General features: G+C 36.7%; 1 protein-coding gene across 8 annotated transcripts in view; it reads right to left on the bottom strand.

Annotated features, from left to right (window-relative positions):
* The window catches only part of LOC122568285 (protein NDRG3), a 107857-nt gene that overhangs the window by 4077 nt on the left and 82430 nt on the right, over window positions 1–21350 (bottom strand). For 3 of the 8 annotated variants that reach the window (XM_043727862.1, XM_043727864.1, XM_043727861.1), the window contains 5 exons: window positions 8268–8467; window positions 7596–7716; window positions 4882–5170; window positions 3904–4173; window positions 3475–3559 (listed from right to left, as the gene is read on the bottom strand). In XM_043727862.1, the coding sequence (XP_043583797.1) occupies window positions 3475–3559; window positions 3904–4173; window positions 4882–5170; window positions 7596–7716; window positions 8268–8467 (965 nt within the window). Of the gene's footprint in view, window positions 1–957; window positions 1079–3474; window positions 3560–3903; window positions 4174–4881; window positions 5171–7595; window positions 7717–8267; window positions 8468–18214; window positions 18237–19873; window positions 19928–21350 lie in introns of those variants that run through there. The other 5 variants (XM_043727863.1, XM_043727860.1, XR_006317040.1 and 2 more) reach the window with 4 other exon arrangements.

Raw genomic sequence — 21350 nt, forward strand, 5'->3', positions numbered from 1 at the left:
TGATCGAACGAAGAGATTAAAAAAATTAAGAGAACAGAACAAATAGAAAGGCACACATGCAGAACGAGAAACAAGAAGGGTAGAATCACGTGTGTGTCAGAGTGAGATTGTTTTATGTGCAAGGCATGTGATTCGGCATAATTTGTTGTTCGCTATTCTACTGCCCAGTATGTGCGGAGTCTTTCTTTCATTGCACATTTTTATAAATACTATCTGTTAATGTCCCACCATGAGTATATGCTGCTATAAGAAAACAGATTAAATAATTTAAAATTTGAAAACAGCCTAGGTATACTTCCGTTCAAAAGATCGACTTCTACGAGGAAGCGATAGTAAGGTGTCTCTAGAAAGATATTTGATTTATCGTTGATTGATAAAGGCTACTTCATACCAACTACCGATAAGAACAAACAATGATAGAACTCAGTCGATAAAACTTTACCATGATCTTGTGATCCTATTAAATGAATCCTCATTGTAGTGAAGATTTTTAAGAAATTCGTTAAATAAAAAAATTAGTCGAATAAATATATGAAAATGCAATGCAATCTCGAACTAATCCTCTCGCTGTAACTCTTCATATACAATTCAGAACAATTGTAAAAGTGTTTATCGAGATTCTATTGTTTCATCGTGCAAAAGCTCGATCGATATTTTATTTCATTCAAAAACAAACAGCGAGAGGGATGGCGATTCTAAGATGTATCTACAAGATGTATGAAAATTCATGAAATGCACGAGAGTTTAGTAAGTCCGAAGACATAAACCCACGACATCTGCAGCCCAAAAAGAGTTAGCATTGTTTAACAGAATGGAACAGTAGTTAGTTGCCTTTTGATAATCCTTCATAGACAGAGAAGACAGAAATAGAGAGAATATACCCGAGGTTGTCCATGATATTGTTAGTACATCATCGTCGGTTAATACCTCCCGATAAAAGTTTGAATTCCGACTTACTTAACACATAGACGTGGCCTAACTGACCAACTGCGCGCTTGACTCCTTGCGGCCTTCAATTCCTAATTACAATTACCTTCGGGTGTTGTCGGCGTCATGGGCTTCCGCGGGGATCTCACCACTAAAAGGCATAAAAAAAACAAATTCTCTTTAAAACATTCAAAAAACGGAACAGATCATAACGTAGCGTAGCCATAGCGAATATTATCATAATCGTTTTTATTCTCGTTGAAAAAAATCATTCTTAGGTGCGATGCATCGCTAGGCCGATTGTCGTGTACTGATACATTTAAATAATAAAAATTAAGCACCGATTAGATCGCGACTAGCGTCCATGTTCATCTTCTTTCGTGCAGTCAGAGAAATTGTTACTCGAACGAAATGGACGCGAGTCGCTAAGAAACGCTTTGGCTATTTACATTGCAAAGTAAGTGTCAAATTCGCTTTTTCTTAAAAAAAAAAAAAAAAAAAAAAAAAAAATAGAAATTATCAAATAAATCGTTTGACGGGAAATTCTGATGCTACTTCATAACAGTTTACGAGCCATTCGAACAGTAAAAGCGTAAATTCTTGCCGATATTTATCAAAGTACTTTCAGAACAATATACGTCGTATATCTTCTGTCTAAACTACTTGAACGATAGCGTGATCCTTAGCACTGGCAGATATTGAGAAGCAAAACAAAATAGCCAAAAAGCCGACACTACTTTACTGACTACTTCAGTTGAGCACTAGGTATTAGTATATACGTACCACTCGATCGATCCGAGACGCGTGGGAAATAAAGGCGCAAGTCGGTGAACATGTATTTTTTTTCTTATTTGCCTTCGATAATCATTTCTTTTTTTTTTTTTTTTTCTTAAGCTCTCAAATAAATGACAAATGGTGGTGAGTCTAAAGTGATGAATTCAACGTAATCCTTTTTCAAACCTCTTTTTATTTATCAAGTCGAGCCAGTGGCTTTCCAACGAAGGAAAGTACATGATCGAAGACGTTGTTAAATCTCGATGTAGCAAGGATGCTGGTGAGATCGTTAGACAGAGGGAGAGAGAGAGAGAGAGAGAGAGAGAGAGAGAGAGAGAGAGATCAAAATGATTTATTCGATGCGATGGTTTAAATAAAAGGCAATTTGAGAATTATTTTTTTTTTTGAAGAGAGTTAAAACGTTTCACGTAATCGATCCTTAATGCATCAAGGATTAACAACATCTTGGCATCGCGCCATTCGTACAACATGAAAACTCTATTCGTATAACAGAGACGATCGTAACAACAACAATTAATTAACGATAATCATCACGATAGGAACAATTAATTAATTTAATTAGAACAACTCGGGCGTACTTGGCTAATATTCGCAGATACCTACCATGTAAAATAAATAATAAATTCATTGTCTTTGTTTTAAGCGAATCGATAGTGTAAAAAGGGGTTGGATAATAATTAGAAGGAATAGGCGAGGCGTAGTATCATCGGCGAAGTACTCTATTCACGCGATAAATACACCTTATTTCTTTCTGTTCTGTTGCATATTAACTGGGCGATAGTTGTGGTAAAGCGTTGTGTTATGTGATAAGTGCCATCGTGTTTCTGTGATCAAGAAGCCAAAAAGAACAATAAACTTCAATTACTCGCGTAATTAGCGTTAATCGTTTAAAGGGGTGATAACACATTCTGTATTCGCTCATTATGCGTTTTCAATGAAGCGATAAAAATATTTACGATATTGGCGAACGTCGAGTTACTTCGAATATGATTGCACGATTGATAACGTCTACGTCAGAAAGAGAAAAGTCTGCGATAAAATCGTTTCTATTTAAAGGTGAGGGAATAGAAACAACGTTGCTCGCTACAGCTAAATGCAGCTTAAACCGACTTCCGCACCAGTCTAGCGAGTTCCAAGGCAAAGTGGTCGAGGATGACTTCATTTACAAGCGTTACTTCGTTATTGGATCGCATACTACCGGAGTCGGGAACGTCGCGATGAGAGATTATTCGTTCGGTCAGCTTGTCACGAAACGTTTCTTTCGTTTTTGTATATAACTCGTTTGTTGTGTTGGCTTTGATTCGGGTATACGTGTATATAGGCCAAAAATACCGATACTCGTCAAATTGTAGCAATCGATTGAACGAACTTAAGCCTACGAATATTCACGATTTACGACACTTGCGTTCTCATTTCCGCGTATCGTTGCGCAAGAGAGCACGTGAACGTCTTCATGAAATCATTGACGCTAATCCATTGTTTGGAATGTTAAACAACCAACAATGTTGTCTCTTATTTACGTGACGTAATGGTTGTAAAGACCGAGCATTAACTCGAATTTTACTACCGGTTTTATTTTAACATATCAATCAATGGGAACTAGTATTAGTTTTATCAGACGGTCACGTGCTCTTTTACGATATAGCATGGCGCGAGCGAAATTCGTTTATACCGATGAAGATCGATGAGAATAACCATTTGACAATTTGATAATTAACGTCTAAAGCGTGGTTCGTCAGGGCGCTCACTTACCATATCCTTCGCCCTGCAGAAACAGTCGGAAGGCCTCGCTTACTTTGCCCGGTTGCTCCTCCAGTACCATTCCGCAATCAGATATCTGTCAATTGGATAAATTAAATTAGTTGGCTAATCTGTTTCACTGTTACATCTAACGTTGCAACGGTATTCACAGTAGCAAAGAAACAATAATAATTCATGTAAAAGGATATTTAATGTTCTTCGTAAAAATATTTTCCATTTGAATTTCCATTAACAGTAGTAGGTATGCGAAATAGCATAATTAAATAATTCGCAATTAAAAGTTCACTGAGAAAACGTTATCAGGCGAATTTTAAGCCAAGTTCACGAAATTCTTGGTGAAAACTCTCTCCGCGGAATTAAACCCCAAATGTGTACAGTCTCTTAGCACAGAGGGTGATTAATATTGCAAGTGTCTCTTACCTTCATCCAAGAGCTGTTCATCGGATCTAATCGTCCATTTAACGTGACGGTGTCGTCGACGTGTGGGCTCAAAGCACCGGTGATATTCATCACAGGTACACCGAGCGTGAGACCTTCCTTCTTACGCGTCGGGTCTAATTCCCTCGTGATGTTCAGATCTGTACGACGAACATAGCTGTCGATTAATAGCGCTAAATTCGTTGGATTTACACGACGCTCAAAATAGTTCTTGTACACTTGGACGAGGTCGTGGTTTCTTTCCTCCGTACCCTGAAACAAATTTTATACGTGGTACTTGCTGAATCTCTGACAATTTTTTTCTTCGTTGTGTCGAATGTTTACACCATAAACACGATCTACTTCCATTATTTCTTTTTCTTTTTTTTTTTTATGGTACCTACATATGTGGTAACTCCGTTAAGGAGCTACGTGTTGCATAATAAGAGCGACGGAATTGTCGTTGAATCACTAATCCAATTTCCTACGTTGCTTGGAAACACTCGATAGAGTGAGCCTTCGGCATACTCGATTCGGTCAATAATTTATCGATGTACGTTTCCGTGTGAACGTTGCTTAAACTAACTTGCCTTGATGAAACTTTGTGGGTCATCCAGGCTATTGTCTATTCTCTTATATACGCGTATCGTGCTATTTCGTGCTAGAAATTTATTGCTAAGACCTTCTCGTTTAATTGATATTGTTTGCCGATATTAGAAAAGGATGTCTATAACGAATAATATTGGAAAGCACGTAATTATACATTATGAACACAATATTAAATTCAACATTAATTTCGTTAGAGTCTATTATCTACAAAAAGAAACAAGAAGAATCTTACAAAGAAAAAAAAAAAAAAAAAAAGAATAAACAGCACCGTCGAAGGATTTGAAAAGCAATAGTCTACCTCTCTCGTTGAAAGAATATCGAAGTGTAATTTCTATAATTAGTGGGTTTAGATATGTAAATGTATGTTCTCACCCTGCCAAAGTGATGCCACATCAGATAGTCCAATACACCCTGGGTCATGCCCTGTGACCTCAAATGACGAACGTTCAGCTTCTGGTAGCCCCATTCGATCCAACCTGCCTGCGTCGACACGCAATTTATCAAGCACAGAGCATTAACCTTCTCCGGATGAGCAAGTGCGAATCTCGCTAGTATGTTGGCCCCGGCGCCGACTCCAAAACCGATTACGGATTTCAGGCCAAAATAGCCCAGTACGAAGAGCAACTGTTCAGCCAGTTCATCCATGGACGGATAGACGTAACTGTAATACGATTTAGAAATAAGATTTAGCGTCTAATTTTTCTTTTATGTTTCGATATAACAAATTTGTCTTTGTGACAATTTGTCTGTTGGATGCGCAGTAAGAGATATTAGGTTTGGATTTGATACAAGAAGCACATTTTACGGGAGTTGTGTTATGTGTCGATGTTTGACACATGCGGCAAGGAAACTAAATTATATGGTGAATTCTCAATTTGAATTGGAATCGATGGTACGTGCAAAGCAATTTTCCACGTGACCTTAGGTAGTTATCGTGCGCCAATATTTATCATTGCATCCTACGTGTGAAACGGGATTTATGTTTTTCGTAATACGGTACATCAGAGGCAACAAACGTGGGATGCTATTAGTTTCATATCAACAACATAAATTGTTGTGTTGATTACGTTTAGGCTGTAATTAATGCTGATGTATTTGTATCTGCAAATTCTTTCATGCAAATACGCACTAATAGGAATATGTAAATTACTTCTAAAAGTATGATTAGTTGCCATTATGAAATCATTATTGTAATTTAGGCCATTATTCTAAGGCATTTGGAAAATAATATACGAGATGTTTACATGGACTTTAAGATGCGAATTTTAAATTATGATCTTGACTCTTCTGACTAAATTACAAAAATCTAATACAATCTCTCGAGTATCACCAAGTCGATCGATCGGAAACAAAATATTCGACTAGATATACTCGTCATCAAGTTTTACGGATTTGGCACGCGAGTGGGAATAGTTCGTATTTGCTGGTTGCATGAAAATCTGCATTGCAGTCTAAATTATTCCGTAACACTCTGTTTAGCTACGTATACGTCCGTCGAGGTGAACCTCGATTGTTTGAGGTCAGGTTAATCGGACGTAGTGTCAATCTTCCAATTCTACAGTGTAAACGATTCTCAGCGATTGTGTCACGCGGTTTGCGAAATTTTCTTCTTCTTGCCATCGATCGTAACATCGAATCGTTTATGATAGCTCACGAAATTATTTCGACATTTATCATAGAAAACTTTCGTGTATCATGTGTGTTATATAAAACATTTTGAAATTGTTTGGAATTTTGAGTAGCCGTCCGTTTATGGCTCCTATCTCTTCTTTAGGAAATTCCAAATTACATGTCCTCCCCGAGCTGTAAATCTAATGACTCAGAGATCAGGTAAAAAACCCCGGGAAAAATCCCAGTCGGGAAAGCACGAGACCCAACGGCTGGTGGGGAAAATCAGCAACATACTAGGACAGTTCATCATCAGACATCGTACCGTGTGGGTGAAATACTTTACTCCCAACAAGATCCTACCATCGCCGTGTTCATAACATCACGCTTTACTTTTATACAACAAGTGCGAATACAGTGCTAGATTAGTCTAACACTCGATCTATCAAACCTTCTCTACCTTGAGCGTTAAGTCATTCGAGGTACGCGATATTGACCAATCGGTTTGACCTGACCGGTTGCTGTTTGGTCGATAATTCGCAACAGAAATTTTATTAACACCGTGATGAGATTATGATGATTATACATATTGATCAAGTTTGAAACCAATCTGCAACCAATCTTTCGTCAGCTATCGTACATATATGAAAACATTACTATCAAAACTCTATATAGTATCTAATATATTTTATTGTTTCAAATAATAAACGATTATAGTTCAACGATTGATGACAGAGATCTTCGAATAAATTCCTGACCTAACGTTTCCCGATTTCATGAGAAATTGAATAACGAAACGGCGAACTGCGCAACAGCCGGATAAGATGGAATCCATAGAAATGCAAACGGCGATAGAGGGAAAAGCGTAAGAAAGAATTTGCCGCGCAGGCATGAGCCAAAGGAGAGAGAATCGCTCTTAAGACACGGGGGAATTACCCGCGGTACATGTTAAAGTAGGAACATAGTCGGGGCTTCGACTAATTAGGATGTTAATTAGGTCATTGATTTGCACTAATTGAATTCACTGTCGTCAACTGACGCGCGCGTATCATGCTCTTCAACGATATTTAAATATTCATACGTATAATACGTGCGCATATGATAAACATTGAGAAATCAGCTGTCTCTATTTTTCGTTTTATTTCGTCACTGTCAGCTGTGCTGCGCGTTAATTAGCAAACTCGTTACTACACGTCAAGGGAATCGGCGTTCGAACCTGGTTGATAATTGGAAGTGGTCGCTTATCGACTTTAGGTGTGGCTGCTAGCAATTGCGCGTTTGTTGGATCATGTTCGAAATGGAAAAAGAAATTGGTCCTTTGTATAAATTGTTCATCGACTATTTAGTACGAAAGCCTGAAGGTTTGCAGCGGTTCCAACGTTAAAATTGTATTTATTGGAAGGAAAAAAAAGAAAGATAAAATAAATTTATAACGCGTTTCGAGAAACAAATAAACTTTCTGTAGAAAATGTACTTACTCCTCAGGCAGCGTGGGTGCACCTTCTTCTTGACCCGGTGCATTCACATGATAAACACAGAAGTTTTCGAGTAAAACTCTCATATCGATGTAATTAAAGAACGCCTGGAAGCTCGATATATCTGAAAATAACGATCCACGTTTTCCTTTAATATCTTCTGCAATCAAAAATCTTATCCATCCGTATCAAATTCACATAAAATCATTTATTTCTCTTCTCTCGAGCGATGTAGAAAAATTTCCGGTCTGATTTTTCACTTTATTTTCCAACAACGACATTTTGAAGAATTTTAACTAATATTACCACACTCTCATACACAGTGCATATTAATTAGAATACAGCTATTGCTTTTAAAATATAAAGTCAAAAATCTATTTGGGAATATTCCGTAATTTTTCTTTATATTAATCTCTGCTATTCCCAAATGAAGTCTCGTTAATACTATTATAGGTAAGATTTTACACTGCTATATCTTTTTTATCTTAGAAATCAATAAAGTCGAACAAATGCAATTAAACGTTTCGTTACTATACGATATTAGATGAAAAATAGAAAAATTATTGTTCGAGGTGGTTAGAAATGATATTAGGATGGTATTAGAACAAAATTCACATGGGGTGAAATTTGATCCACGATAGCCTCTAGAAATAATTAGAAACATTGATTACTCACAGTTAAGGCCTAAGTCGTGATAAGTAAGAATGGCAGGTTTTGCTCGGTTCCCTTGCACAGCCACCAGCAAACTCCCTTTGTCAGTTTCAACCCTTTCCTCTCGCACAGAACTGTCGTCTCTCGATAGGCATCTTAGCGGAGGAAATTGAAGTTGAATATTTTTCAGTTCAATGTCGTCCATACTATCTGAAGGCATCGTGCTGCGCATGAAAAGAAGTTTCTTAATCCCTTGACTATTTTGCCACAACTAAATCAATCGAGCACATTCTTGGCACGCGTGCAAACAAAGCACCAAGTATTCAAAGTTTGTTGAGTCAGACGAAATTTATACTTCGTTGGTGTTTCTTGAGTTAAGTAAATGGTAGAAACATTGTCTTTGTCATTGGTAAAATACTGAAACGTGCTTAGTACTCTGTTATCATTCACTTCTAAAAGTATCATTCTTATTTGTGACGTACGTCGCGTCATTCTAATTATCTAAATGTAGTTGCTAGACTCTCGGCAATAATTGAAAATGCAATCGTTGGCTTTCTGTTTTTAAGTATTGTAATAAAAATATCTAAAAACGTAAATTCTCTTCTACTAGCTTTCTCTTTATGAAAGGAGAAAGAAGATATCTCTATCTTCATGCAGCTCTTGGGGAAAAATAGTCGTATTTTAATAACAGCGAGTGTGTTAAGCATTAAATTAAATACGCGAACAAGGACGTTTAATAAGGAGGAAATAATCGATAGCCTAGAAAATTCAGTGCTGACTTAACCAAGGGTCGATAGAAAATTGCATCGTGGAAAATTTATGTTGAATCGATACGCATTTTTTCTCGCGTATTTTTTATGCTCACCTGATATCTATATTTGCTCATTTTATTTTTAATTTTCTCGAACGCGAAACTACATGCTCGCAATGTAAGTAAAACACGCTCCTGTTAATATTACATTTTAATCGCTAGACTAATTAGAATATTATTAGGTTAAACGAAGATAGAAGGAATTACGTTCAAATGAAATGCGAGAGTGCTAACCCTGAAACTATTGAATATGCAAAAGTTTACAGCGAAATGAAAAGAATCAGCCAGGTGAAAGGAGTTATTCCTTCTTGTTTATTCTCTTTTCATTCGCACTACAGACAAAGTATCATCAAACATTCGCTACGTCAACGCCAGAATATAAAATGTGCCAAGTTGATACTTTCAGCGGATTTGAATGGCTAGTCCTATAGGTTTTTGTCCCTTTCAAAGCGACGTATAAATATTTCGTGAATAAACTTTTGTTTTCCTCCGTTCTTGTGTTTCGGTAGAAATGTTACTTTTATTTGTTATAAGTTTTCTTTGTTCATTCATATTATTAAGAAATTTTAAATATTCTAATAATCACAATTCTAACAAAATAAAAATATATTTTCAGCGAAATAAATATTATTGTTCTTTATCATGTGGTATTATTGCTCTGTAATTAATATTTTATCCCTTTTCATTAATTAATACGTAACATGTAATTCAATGCGTAGTTCATTAGACAAAAGTATCAGAACACAGTTAGTCAATGATTTATGATCGTCAACGGAGTAGTAATCGCTACATAATTGCTTTCTAATAACTCTTCGCCATACCGTAATTCACAGAAACGATTTGCGATAGTTCAACAATTAATATTCATTTGACCCATGAATATGTATATGTATTTGTACAAGTGCGATCGTGTGATATACATTCGCGCTTAATTAATTAAGTAATTAACCCGAATGCAGCAGAAACAGACCACCCTTCCCATATGCCAAAATCCAGGGCAGGATGTGCAGTTTGCGTTACGAATATATGCTCTTTCATCGATATAAACTTTGATCAGTTCACGAGTATACATCTCGCTTATCAATACCAAAGAAACGATGAACATTATAATACGAATTTCAAAGTATCGAATTTTTTTATCACAATTACAAATACCTTCTTATGGAATACTATAAATGTACAGTGTACAATGGCTTATGAAAGTATTTGAATAAAAAAACTTTTTCTAAATACATGTATATATTATGTGTATCATATAAAAGGTTTTGTATGACGTACGACACGTTACGATTTTCATCCTATTGATAAAATTTGAAATAAATCCGAAAATGTACATAGAAGTTACAAGATGATTGTAACAAACACACGCTTCATAGTGAAGGCAAGATTTGACGTCAGAGAAACTGAAAACTTTGACGAAGGTCGTTTTTGATACGAGTCCCGTAATTATAATAATCGTACATTTATCTATCATACTGCCGCCCTTAGTTAGAATATTCTATCATTTGGAAACATCCGTGGAAACTGATGTTTTATTCTTCATTCAATTGGAAATATTTCGCCATTATTTCATAACAGCCTATCGTATAATTATTCTACATAAGCAAGGTAGATAATTTCCATTAACGCAACAGTTAATTAAATGCTTGAGGCAAGGCATCGTAATGTAAGAAATACTTGAAATCGTTCGTTCGAAATTCATACTTTCAAATAACATTTGCATAAACAAGGTTATACAGTGTTAATGAAATTCCAAAAAGTTTTCATATAGCGCGTCTGATATGTTCATAAAGATTGTTTATGATAAGTATTCAAATGCTTTCTTCAATTACTATATTTTTCTACAGCTGAATCGTCGATAGCACTTGCTATGCCCACGATGTCGCTAGATGTGCGTGATAAAGGGCGTAATCGGACGCGCGCCTACGGAAGGTATGGGTGATTTGCATAAAACTCGTGGAAACGCTTAATATAAACGCGTACACGCAAAGCCACGTACTTTATTAAAGAAGTCGGTGGTGTAGCGAGCTTTTTATGGTATCGATCCTGAGGACCACGCCCTATCGAGCATGGCGTTGCTGGCCGGATCGTGTGTTACTGAAGATGGCCCGTGTCCCCGAGAACGTGCATACCACGCGTTTGCATTCTATGCGGTAATCTTGTGATTCGTGTGCGCAATTTCCCTTTGACGCCTGCAGTTCTATTCAGCTGTAGACACATTAAAGAGGAAACACGTAGCACCGCGTTCTTCTTCGTTGAAGCTTCCGTAATGTTCAAAAGTGCATTTCACTCTCCAGCGAAATGGCCGTTTAAGGTTCGTTTAACTACGCGTTTATTATGTGATCCAGTAAATCAGAGTACTGATTTTCCTCTTTTACGTCTTGACATATTTATGGCTTTAACGATGATTCTATCGTCTTTCGCTTTATTTTCACGACTTATAAAAGGTAGGAACTTAGGGGCAATATATTAGAATAAAATAGGAATATTCGCGTCAGTATGACGTTTAAGTAGAAATAGGTAATTCGTCTTGTAATTTGCTAAATTCGATTATGAACAATCTTCGAGCTACATCTCTTCTTTTTTGATATCTTTTCTTGTCTAGAGGAATCTAAGGTGCACAATATTTTCCCAATTCTCTTATTATTCTACTAAAAATAGTGTATCATACTGTACAAGTTCCACAATTTTGTGAAAAGATCAAGGTTGAATTTTAAAATATCGAAGTTTAGTTCTTAGAGTTCCAAGAAATTCCAAAGTGCTTCTTGCAATAAAATCAATGGCACGTTTTATACGACCGTCCTTTCGCAGTATCGAGTAAGGCGTTCCCTGATTTAAATCGCTAGGAAAAACAAATGATACTCGTGGTGATTAATTTGATCGTGTTAACCGTTTAAAGAGTACTTGGCCGATGCAACCCGTGCTCTTTCTCTGTCTAATGCTGGAAGAATTTACTTTGACCTGTATTCCCGAGGATTTACGGGGCGACCCAATTTAGTTCACCGGGGAAATGTCAGGATCTCAGGCTGACCTGTTCCCTACATGCTGAAGCTTCTGCAAGTTCGAGCGAGATAAAGGAACGAAACCCCCTTCTTGCAGGAATATCAGTGAAAATACCATCCACTGACCTCATAAAGAAGTTACTTTCTTCGTTGGATTCCCGGGGCTGATCCTGCCCTTTTGTTGAACGTTTCTTTTCCTTGCTTTATCACTTAGAAAGGCAGCGTTGCGTAAATTGCTTTTCCAGTAATACCATTCTCATGTTTCTCTTTTTTCATACTGTTTCTTATGTGTGTGTGTGTGTATATATATGTAAATGAAAATACTGTTTCTATTTTTTGGTATACAAGTTTTAAAAACGACCTCGTTAGTCAATGTGAATTAATTTTTCCTATCATCGTAATATTCTTCCTGTCACATTCCATATTTCGTTTATTCATGTGGCGCTTGAATGGAGCCGTGACCTCGCAAAAAGAAGAAGACATGGAACGGGATTTTCTCTTTCAAAACGTTGGCGCCCGTTGCGAAAATATATCTGCAGAAATTATTTCATTAAATTTATACCCGAGATTTATAGACACAGCTGGATGGCGGCAGTTTGATTTTACTTGAAAATCAATACGTTATCCTGCGGCCTTCGCGATACATGTACAAATGTACTCTGAAAGTAATCGTTTAGAGATTGAGTCGCTAAACTGCTTGCAAGTATTCGTTAAAAATGGAACAGCGTTGACAGTTTTTTAATATTAACAAACGAAAGTTATTAGAAATCGGTCGTACTCGTATTTAAGGCAGAACAGTAATCAGAATAATAGAATATGTTTGAAGGTAACTTTTAAGAAAACTGTTAGTTCGCCATAATTTTTCCAGCACCGTAGAGGACCATTTGGATATGAGAGTTCATTATAAATGGAGCCACATATCTATCTAATTTTAAGAATGACGAGTATACTTTTTAAAAATATTTGTTAAAAATTTAAGTGTATTATAGCCTGAATTATTATATTATTGGCTTTATTGTTAAAAGAAAAATCTAGCCTCGAGTGATTCAAGTGTCGAACGACATCAGTAAAAAGTTCTTCAAAGTAATTTCTCACGCCAAGGAATTTGATGATAAATAGATAAAGTCTCGGTTAGATATACAGTAGTCCCTTGTTTACACTGATAGAGCATTGCTTGCGAACGATAGTAACCCAACTTTATTCACTTTATTACTATGATCATATTTCTCTGGTAACGTACACCATGATGTTATTACGCGAACAGGTGTTGAAACGAACGTTTAAGATTCAGCACGAAGTAAAACCTCGAAGGGGAAAAACGAGATTCACGAGAGAAATTTATGTAAAATGCTGTAATCTATATGCGAATATCAATATTATTTTTCAATATTTTAGAATTTCTGTGTGTATTTTTCGACACAAGCGTAGATAATTAAATTCATTCGGAAAATATTCATTGCAATATATATTCTATACAAATATTTAATTTCTCGAATGCTGGATTCTTATTAGCATACCTATCCAATAATGATAATTAAAAAATAAATAGTTCCACCAAAGTATTTTTTCATTTACTTTTTTACATTTTAAGACTACGATACGATAAAAGTCATCTTTGTTGAAAATACGTTCCATAATTGCGAACGAGAATCCTAATAAGGAAGAGGAAGAAAATTATTACTATCGATCATCGTCCGTGAAGCGGACGAAATTTTAAAGATGTCGAGTGCTTCAGCTTATCTTAATTGCGTGTTTCTTAATTATTCAAAACTGTAATAAAAAATTCACATATTTCTGCGATGAAATACGATGTAATCTAAAAATATGACGAGACATCCAATAATAGAATAATGTAACTTGAAGTATACTTCTTCTACTAGGTGTAGCTTTAACAGCCTTCTTTTTATACCTCGATGAACTTAACTTTATCTCACATAAACGCGATATTACGTAAGTTAGAGGTTGTAGGTTATTACTAGATCAAGAGTTTAATGCATTTTAATGACTTTTAAAGGCGCAAAAACGTACAGAATGCATATAATATGCAAGGATATGTAAAATATTCAAGATATAGTACATTTGTAAAAAATATTTTCCAGATACAATTAGTTAGGCTTCAGTTTTTAAATTAAGTTAGAATTCCATTTTTCTTCGTTTCTTTTTATCGCTGCTTTCTTAAAAAAAGGATTAATTGTTTTAAAAAGATATTATACGTTTCACGGCGAACTGCACTTGCCTTATATTTGATATTTCCTTTAGAATAACAATATGATTTTAATAATATCGCTCTTTTTGAAAATTCATTCGTTGAGATAACTGGTTCTTCTGCTTCTAAGTAGTGCTTCGAATTATCGTTTCCAACCTATTACGTTAATATAATGATCTCATTAATTCTCCAGCTGTTCTAGTTTCCGGTTAAAGATTAAACGGTACTTGTAGTGGTTCGAATATATCGTTTGAGTTCACTTCATTGAATTTCAAAGCACAGCAAATCTGTCTGTGTGTGGTTTCCCGCATCGCTAGCACGTCGCGCTATCATTTCCGGTGCAAGTTAAATCCGGTTGTGTTCCTGTCCCAAGTTGTCCATGAAGATAGTAACCATAAAAGCATGTGTCAACGTATTTTTGCGCTTTCTCTTTTGATTAACTTTTATAATTATGTAAAAAACCACTGATTCGCGAACATTCGATAAGTCAGAGTTAAGATTATTACGAAACAAGTTGAAATGAAAATGTCCCGGCTTTGCATTTCGCAAGATATTCGAACAAAACTCATCGATTCAACCATCTACCTTTCCGTGACAGCTGCTTAGTTTTAAAGTTCCACTGCTCGAAGAAATGGGAATTGATTATTCCAGGATGCGGGCGAAGATGCTGGAATATCGGTTATGCAAATTCTAGACGTCGGTTTGCCTTCCAGGATCGCTCTTTATTTAAAGAAGCTTCGTAGATGCATCGACGATTGGATAATACGAATGAAAATGGATTTCTAAAACCGTAACGTTGAAAATCTGCTAGGCAGACGCCTGATAAGATTTTCACGCGAATCGGACGTTCTACTGTTTTTTTTTTTTTTTTTCAACTCCGAAATTGCTTCGTGTTACGTATACGAAAAGAAAAAGTATTCGGTGGAAGGTGTTCGCGGGAATTGCGAAAAACTCCTGAATAGACACAATATCCCTGAAAAGCAGGATTTAATCGGCGGTTGCCTTCAATGACTTAGCGGGCAAAAAAATGGCAGAACTTTCGAGGTATTCGCATAGAAAGATCAGAGAGCTTTAAGCCGAGCTTCAAATCCGCTTCAAACTCGCTGCAAATTAATCGCGGATACCGTGCCCAGTTTCCTACTTTTTCCACAGTTAATTCGAAATTTAAAGTTGATTTAAATTTTAGGTCAAATAAACGTCGGCGCATGCTCGAAACTGGAACGGTTAAAACAGATAACGAATCCACTGAAACAGTATCTTTTATTAGGGTTCGTATATCACATTCTGTGAAATTTACAATGTGAACGATGTTAATGAACCTCGTTAGTCATCGGATATATTATATCGTAGAAATAATAATATATTATATTTATATATTAAATAATATGCCAGGAATCTAACGCAAGCTATAAGAGTCTGTGCTAAAACAGACGAGGCACATTATTCCATCGATCATGGCATAAATTTTTGATATCCTTAGTTTACCAAGATATTCCAAAGATGTACTACTGACAATTAGTTTAAGAGCTAGACATTTTCAGACTTTTTATTTTCATGACAGTCGTATCTCGTTGTATTTTCTAAAGTTTTCTATAGCAAATGTTCAAACACTTTCGTGAATCGTTATGTATATATTAAAAAATCATTGCAATTCTATTATCAATTGGGTAGTCTTCCTCGCTATCCGTGGTAGACATAAATTTATGAAAGCACACCGAAACACGAAATAAAATTGCTGCGGTTGGAAGTAGAGACAAGTCGTATACGGTTTACGGTACCTGTCGAGATTCGTAACCGCTTACCGAAGAAGAGAAAATGGTGGATTCGTAAGAAACCATTCGATCGATAAAAACCAAGCTAACCACCACGAAGGAACACTCGATATCCCCGTCATTCGATATCTCGTTTGTATCCTTTTTACCGATCGATTAACCGAGCTGCACATGACATTTTTTCGTCATGTCCAGTCCTCTGTCGCAGAGAGACGCATGTAAGACGAGGCTGTCGGGAACAGATTGATTTACGTCTTTCCTTTCTAGAGTCAGGCTTTCTTTCGAAAACCGGACAATCTCGAACGATTGCTCGCTAAATCTATGCTGAATGCAGAGCACGATTCGCTAAAGCCGTTCCACCCAGAGAAAAATAAAGTTTAATCGCTTCTAAAGATAGAAAGATTGATCGAATGCTGAACGTCGAGAAAAATGCATCTCAAAATGTAATATAAAGAGAAAAATGAAATATGGTCTATCCATACCATGCATTAACTTCAATCTCACAACAATTCGTTACCTTTCGTTTGCCTCCGATCCTCGAAGAGTCGTTGTAGGGTCTTTGTTCTAATTTTCAACTATTTCGTGACCTCTTCTCTAGTTTCACGCGCACTCGCTAATTATGCAACGTAGCTACCTCTCTCTGTTATTGAAACTTGTCTGCCTCTAAAGGACACTATGATGTTGCACGAGAATTCAATAACGTGGGATTTTCCGTTTTCGTTAATTAGTTGCTACAATGATCGGGATTATAACTGCAATGGCAGCGTATAACATATTTCAGTACAGTTGTTAATTAGTAATTAGAGAATCACGAATTTACCTTCACTTTTTTACCATATTCTCGTTACAGACACTGTTTACAGAAATGTATACTAATATACCTTATTATAGATTATTACGATATAATTAAGGTTACGATCGGTATCCTGACACGTTGCAATCCAGTTGCTGCGTGAAGTAATTTCATATTCGTGTTGATATTTCTCTCATTTTAATAACGAAACACGTGACAGAACAAAACACGAACCAATATTCTAGAGGAGTACGTCTCGCGGAAACCACAATTTCATACGATGGTGTAGAGTTTCCGATTTTCTAATGCTTCGATCACGTTACCAATGATATATCTTTAAGAGAGACAGAGATGGTTTCATGGATTGTTTTTATCGAGTGGGAAATTGAGCTAAGTCCCGAAGATCGTACAATTCAGGTGAATCCGGCGTGTTGCCAAGTGGCACAAAAACGAATTTTCAGCGAAAGTAGAACAAAATGACGTACGAGTTCACAGAGTCGTGTCACAAGGAACTCTTACATTTTAATGTCCTGCTAACACCATTTATCATCACGCGTGTCTTATATCGCATGAGTGAGTGAGTGTCGACGAAGGACACTCTGTGCGTATCTATAGATTACTACGTTACGATATCCTAAAAGGCCATATTTTTCTTCTGAATTGAAAATGAAATACTGCGATGCAAAAGAGAAGTTAGGAAAATATATAAAGCAAAGAAGACGAAGCTTGACGTCAAAGAACTGTCACCGACAATTTTCCAAATATTTTTCAAATATTATCTCTAAATTGCATATCTCGAGTTTCAAAACGAAACACAGTCGACTTTCTTCCTTTTCAATTTAAGATAAAATGCTTCGGAGAGTCAAAAAGAGGCGAAGGTTAGAAGATTAAACTTGATGTGGAAGAACCGCATTCCTCGAATGTCGAGACTGACGCAGACAGTTCTTCAAATATTTCCCAGGCATTATCTGTATATCGTTTAATTCGAATTACGATACGAAACCACAGATTCAACTTCTCTTATCCAGGACGTTATTTTAAGCGATGTATGGCACTGTCAACTGCCACAGGCTTGTGACACAAATACTACGTTGATCGATATTGTCCATTGCTTTCCATGTAACGCGGAAACTTGGCTTCTATTTGCGAGTAAACATTTTTAAATTGCGCAACTTAACGTTTCCAAGGAGAAGTTGTTCCTTTCTCTAATGACCCGCAGTTAATCCTAATTTCACTGCTAACTCCTCCGCAACGGAGATCAATTAGGAAGAGAAGTTTATTGGTTTCAATTTGAAGTAGGGCGCCAGTCCGTCTGATTACCCAATTTCGGTACAACAGAGAAAAATAACCGGCAATTCGCGCGATTACAAACTCTTCCATTACTTACTCGATCGTTCGATTTGATCGTTTCAATCAAAACAAGATGCACTCGAAACTTGTACACGATAATGCGCAATTGATCACGTATCGCCGATGCACGTTTCAAGAGTGAATCCATCTCAAAATTAAATTAATTACAACAGAACGTGTCGATACATGTATACAACAATAAATTGCGAAACGTGTTAGGATTGCGATATATTCGATAGCGGAATTCTTTGTCTCGTGGACACGTTCGAATGAAGCGTCATTATGTACGAACAGATAGAAGCGTAAGTCTCGTAGTTTAATTACATGGGAACAATACGACGTGTTGGCAGAATTAGAAATTTAATGTCGCGTCGAGCATCAAAGCTGCTGTTGCCGCTTGGCTCGCGTTGGCTCGTCGTGAACAGCGTACACGAACGAAATACATTTGAGACGGTTATGTAACGCAGATTTCATTAAGATTGTCGTGTTAGAAACTGCATTTAAACTTTGCCCATATGCACTTTCTCTGTTACATAGATCGGTTCCTTTATTTTGTTAAGTAGTTCGAAAATATTGAACACAGCTGATTGAATGGCTAAATGAGACTTTAATTTGCGTTTTATTGTTAACTCCAAGGCAGACGACGTCAAACGTCAATTCGTAGCTGGTTGTTTGAATTAAAAAGAATACGGTTCGGCGAGCTTGAAAGTAGATAGTTTTGAAGAAACCTTGAAAGTTGAGGTAGTATTTGAGAACTGTAATTGTGTCCGAAATTTATATTTAAAAGGGAGACGTAATTGCGTACAACACGAAACTTTCCAAGAACTTCCGTACTATTTCGACAAAGAGCGCAACGGAGAGAATCGCCAAAGTTCGTTGAAATAATCGGTTACAAGAATTCCATTTTACCGGTGGAAAATCGAAAAAATACTCGCTTTCCGCGGTACCGGTGCTCCAGATACTTTTCAGACTTCATCCCGCTGTGTAATCAAAAATATATTTTCCATGGTGAATAACGAAAACGATACACGGTCATTCAATAAAAGTCAGGAGAAATAGGTCGCACGCAATGCCTCGCCATTACAATTTCATTTTCTCCGAGCCCGAGTTAATGCATCGTATCGATTCGTTCTTGCGTTACAACTTCAGAGAATTGCGATAACTTCAATGGAAAAAAACAAGAAAGAGTGGGGGGGGGGGGAGGAAAGGGAAAAAGGAGAAAAATGTTCGTGCAAATATGACACCGGATCGAAATGATCGTTCTAGATTTTTATACGGAGAGACGTGTCTACGCTCGCGCCTCTGACATTATCAGCAATTTATCGAAAGCAAACCTTGACTTGTCTGTACATTTGAAAAGGAGAAGTAACGTTGCCACTCTTAACAACGTAGTTGCCTATTACCGTGACGATCATTCGGCTTTACCGATATCGGGGTCAATGCCAATTCCTCTCTCTACGGGATCTGAAAATCCCTACGGGACAACAGATGGATGTCAATGAGTATTACGTGTACGTACAGGTCGCTTCGATCAGCTACTGCGAGTTTTACTCTTGTACAAAATCAACTGCAGTCTACGTACATATATGAGCAGGGTAGATCTATAATACATATACGTATGCCATACATAGATACGTATACCACGCGACTACGTTCTACGTTGTTTTTTTTTTTTTTTTTTTTCAACGAAACTTACCCCAAAAGAGCAGATTTCTCGGGTGTGGCTGCGGTCGGCATCCTGTTTCTTTCCCTAGAACAAAATAGCGGCGAATAATAACAACACCCGGCCCTAGCGGCTTACGGCCTCTACCCGGGTACCAACGACAAATATTAGCAGGCAATATAATTAAAACATTTCAAATACATTATTTTAAAAAACCGATGAACGATCATCTATGCCCAAAAGTCTGAATCATTTGTCGTATCAGTATGAAACACGTTCTCCTAACCGCACCTCAAGCATACGCGATATTGTCGAGGTTCCAAGCATTATTTTCCGGTCAACGATCGATCGAAATACATCGTAAATTAATGTCACGTAATTTTCGTTGACTTGAACCGCCCAACGGGGGAAATAGACTTGAAAGACGATAACAAAGCGAACCAGAACGATCGAACACATCGCTGAAACAAAAAGAAGCTTGGGCTGTTCCCCTCAGAGGAAATCGAGGATCCGTGCGGTTAAGAGACGCGCCGTGCTGAATACGGTTGGTGTGTCGCCGTTCTCGGAGGATCGACCTCGCAGGAGGATCTCTCGAACCGAGAAGCCGGTTCCACAACGCACGCGCTGTCGTCGCGCGCCACGAAGCACACGCTAATGCAACTCGAGCGTTGCGAGGACAAAGGAACACACATCCGACTACGTGCATGCAAAAAAAAAGATTACTATTAACGATAATAACAATATAACATCGGTGATAACTTTACAGAAATTCATTTTCAGTCGTTATATAACGAACCACGCGATTACACGCTTGATATTCCCCCTTTTTGAACAAAATTTAATAATGGTAATTCTTTCATTTTGATTATACGTTTTAATATATATTTAAGATCGAAATAATTCTCTGTAACATTATTTATTACGATCGATTTAGGATTTATTGAAAATAGTATGTGCTACAGCGTAATGTGGTAATTACAGTTTTGAAAACACAAGTAATATGACAGAGAAAAATTACATAGATATATGTTTAAGAAAAAAAAACTTCACTGTCAGAATGTGTACAATTTGTTGCCGAAAGGAATCACTCTGATTTAAACGAATGTACGGAAATTCTCAGTGTGTTGTAACGTAAATCAAAGCGTATAATAATAATGCATATATATATGCTTTCATTGATATAGAGAATAGTCGAAAGATAAATGTAAATAGCAGATAGATACCGGAAACATAAATCAGAATAATAGCTTCCTATTACAAAGAGTACAGCTTTGTATTCTACTGAACGTATATATCAGATTTTTCAAAATTTCTGATTTATATCATATACTTAATCTCAAACATCACATTTCCTGTCTTGCTCAATTCTCTACTATCGAATCGAAGTACACATAACGCCATACGTTCCATAATATTTGATCTCGTCGTAGCAACATATAAAAATTCTGATTTTACTTCGTTCATAAATATCAAAGAGAATTTGTACTGGATTTATTGGAGACTTTCCTCC

Source organism: Bombus pyrosoma, linkage group LG6, assembly GCF_014825855.1.
Source record: "Bombus pyrosoma isolate SC7728 linkage group LG6, ASM1482585v1, whole genome shotgun sequence".
NCBI lineage: Eukaryota > Metazoa > Arthropoda > Insecta > Hymenoptera > Apidae > Bombus > Bombus pyrosoma.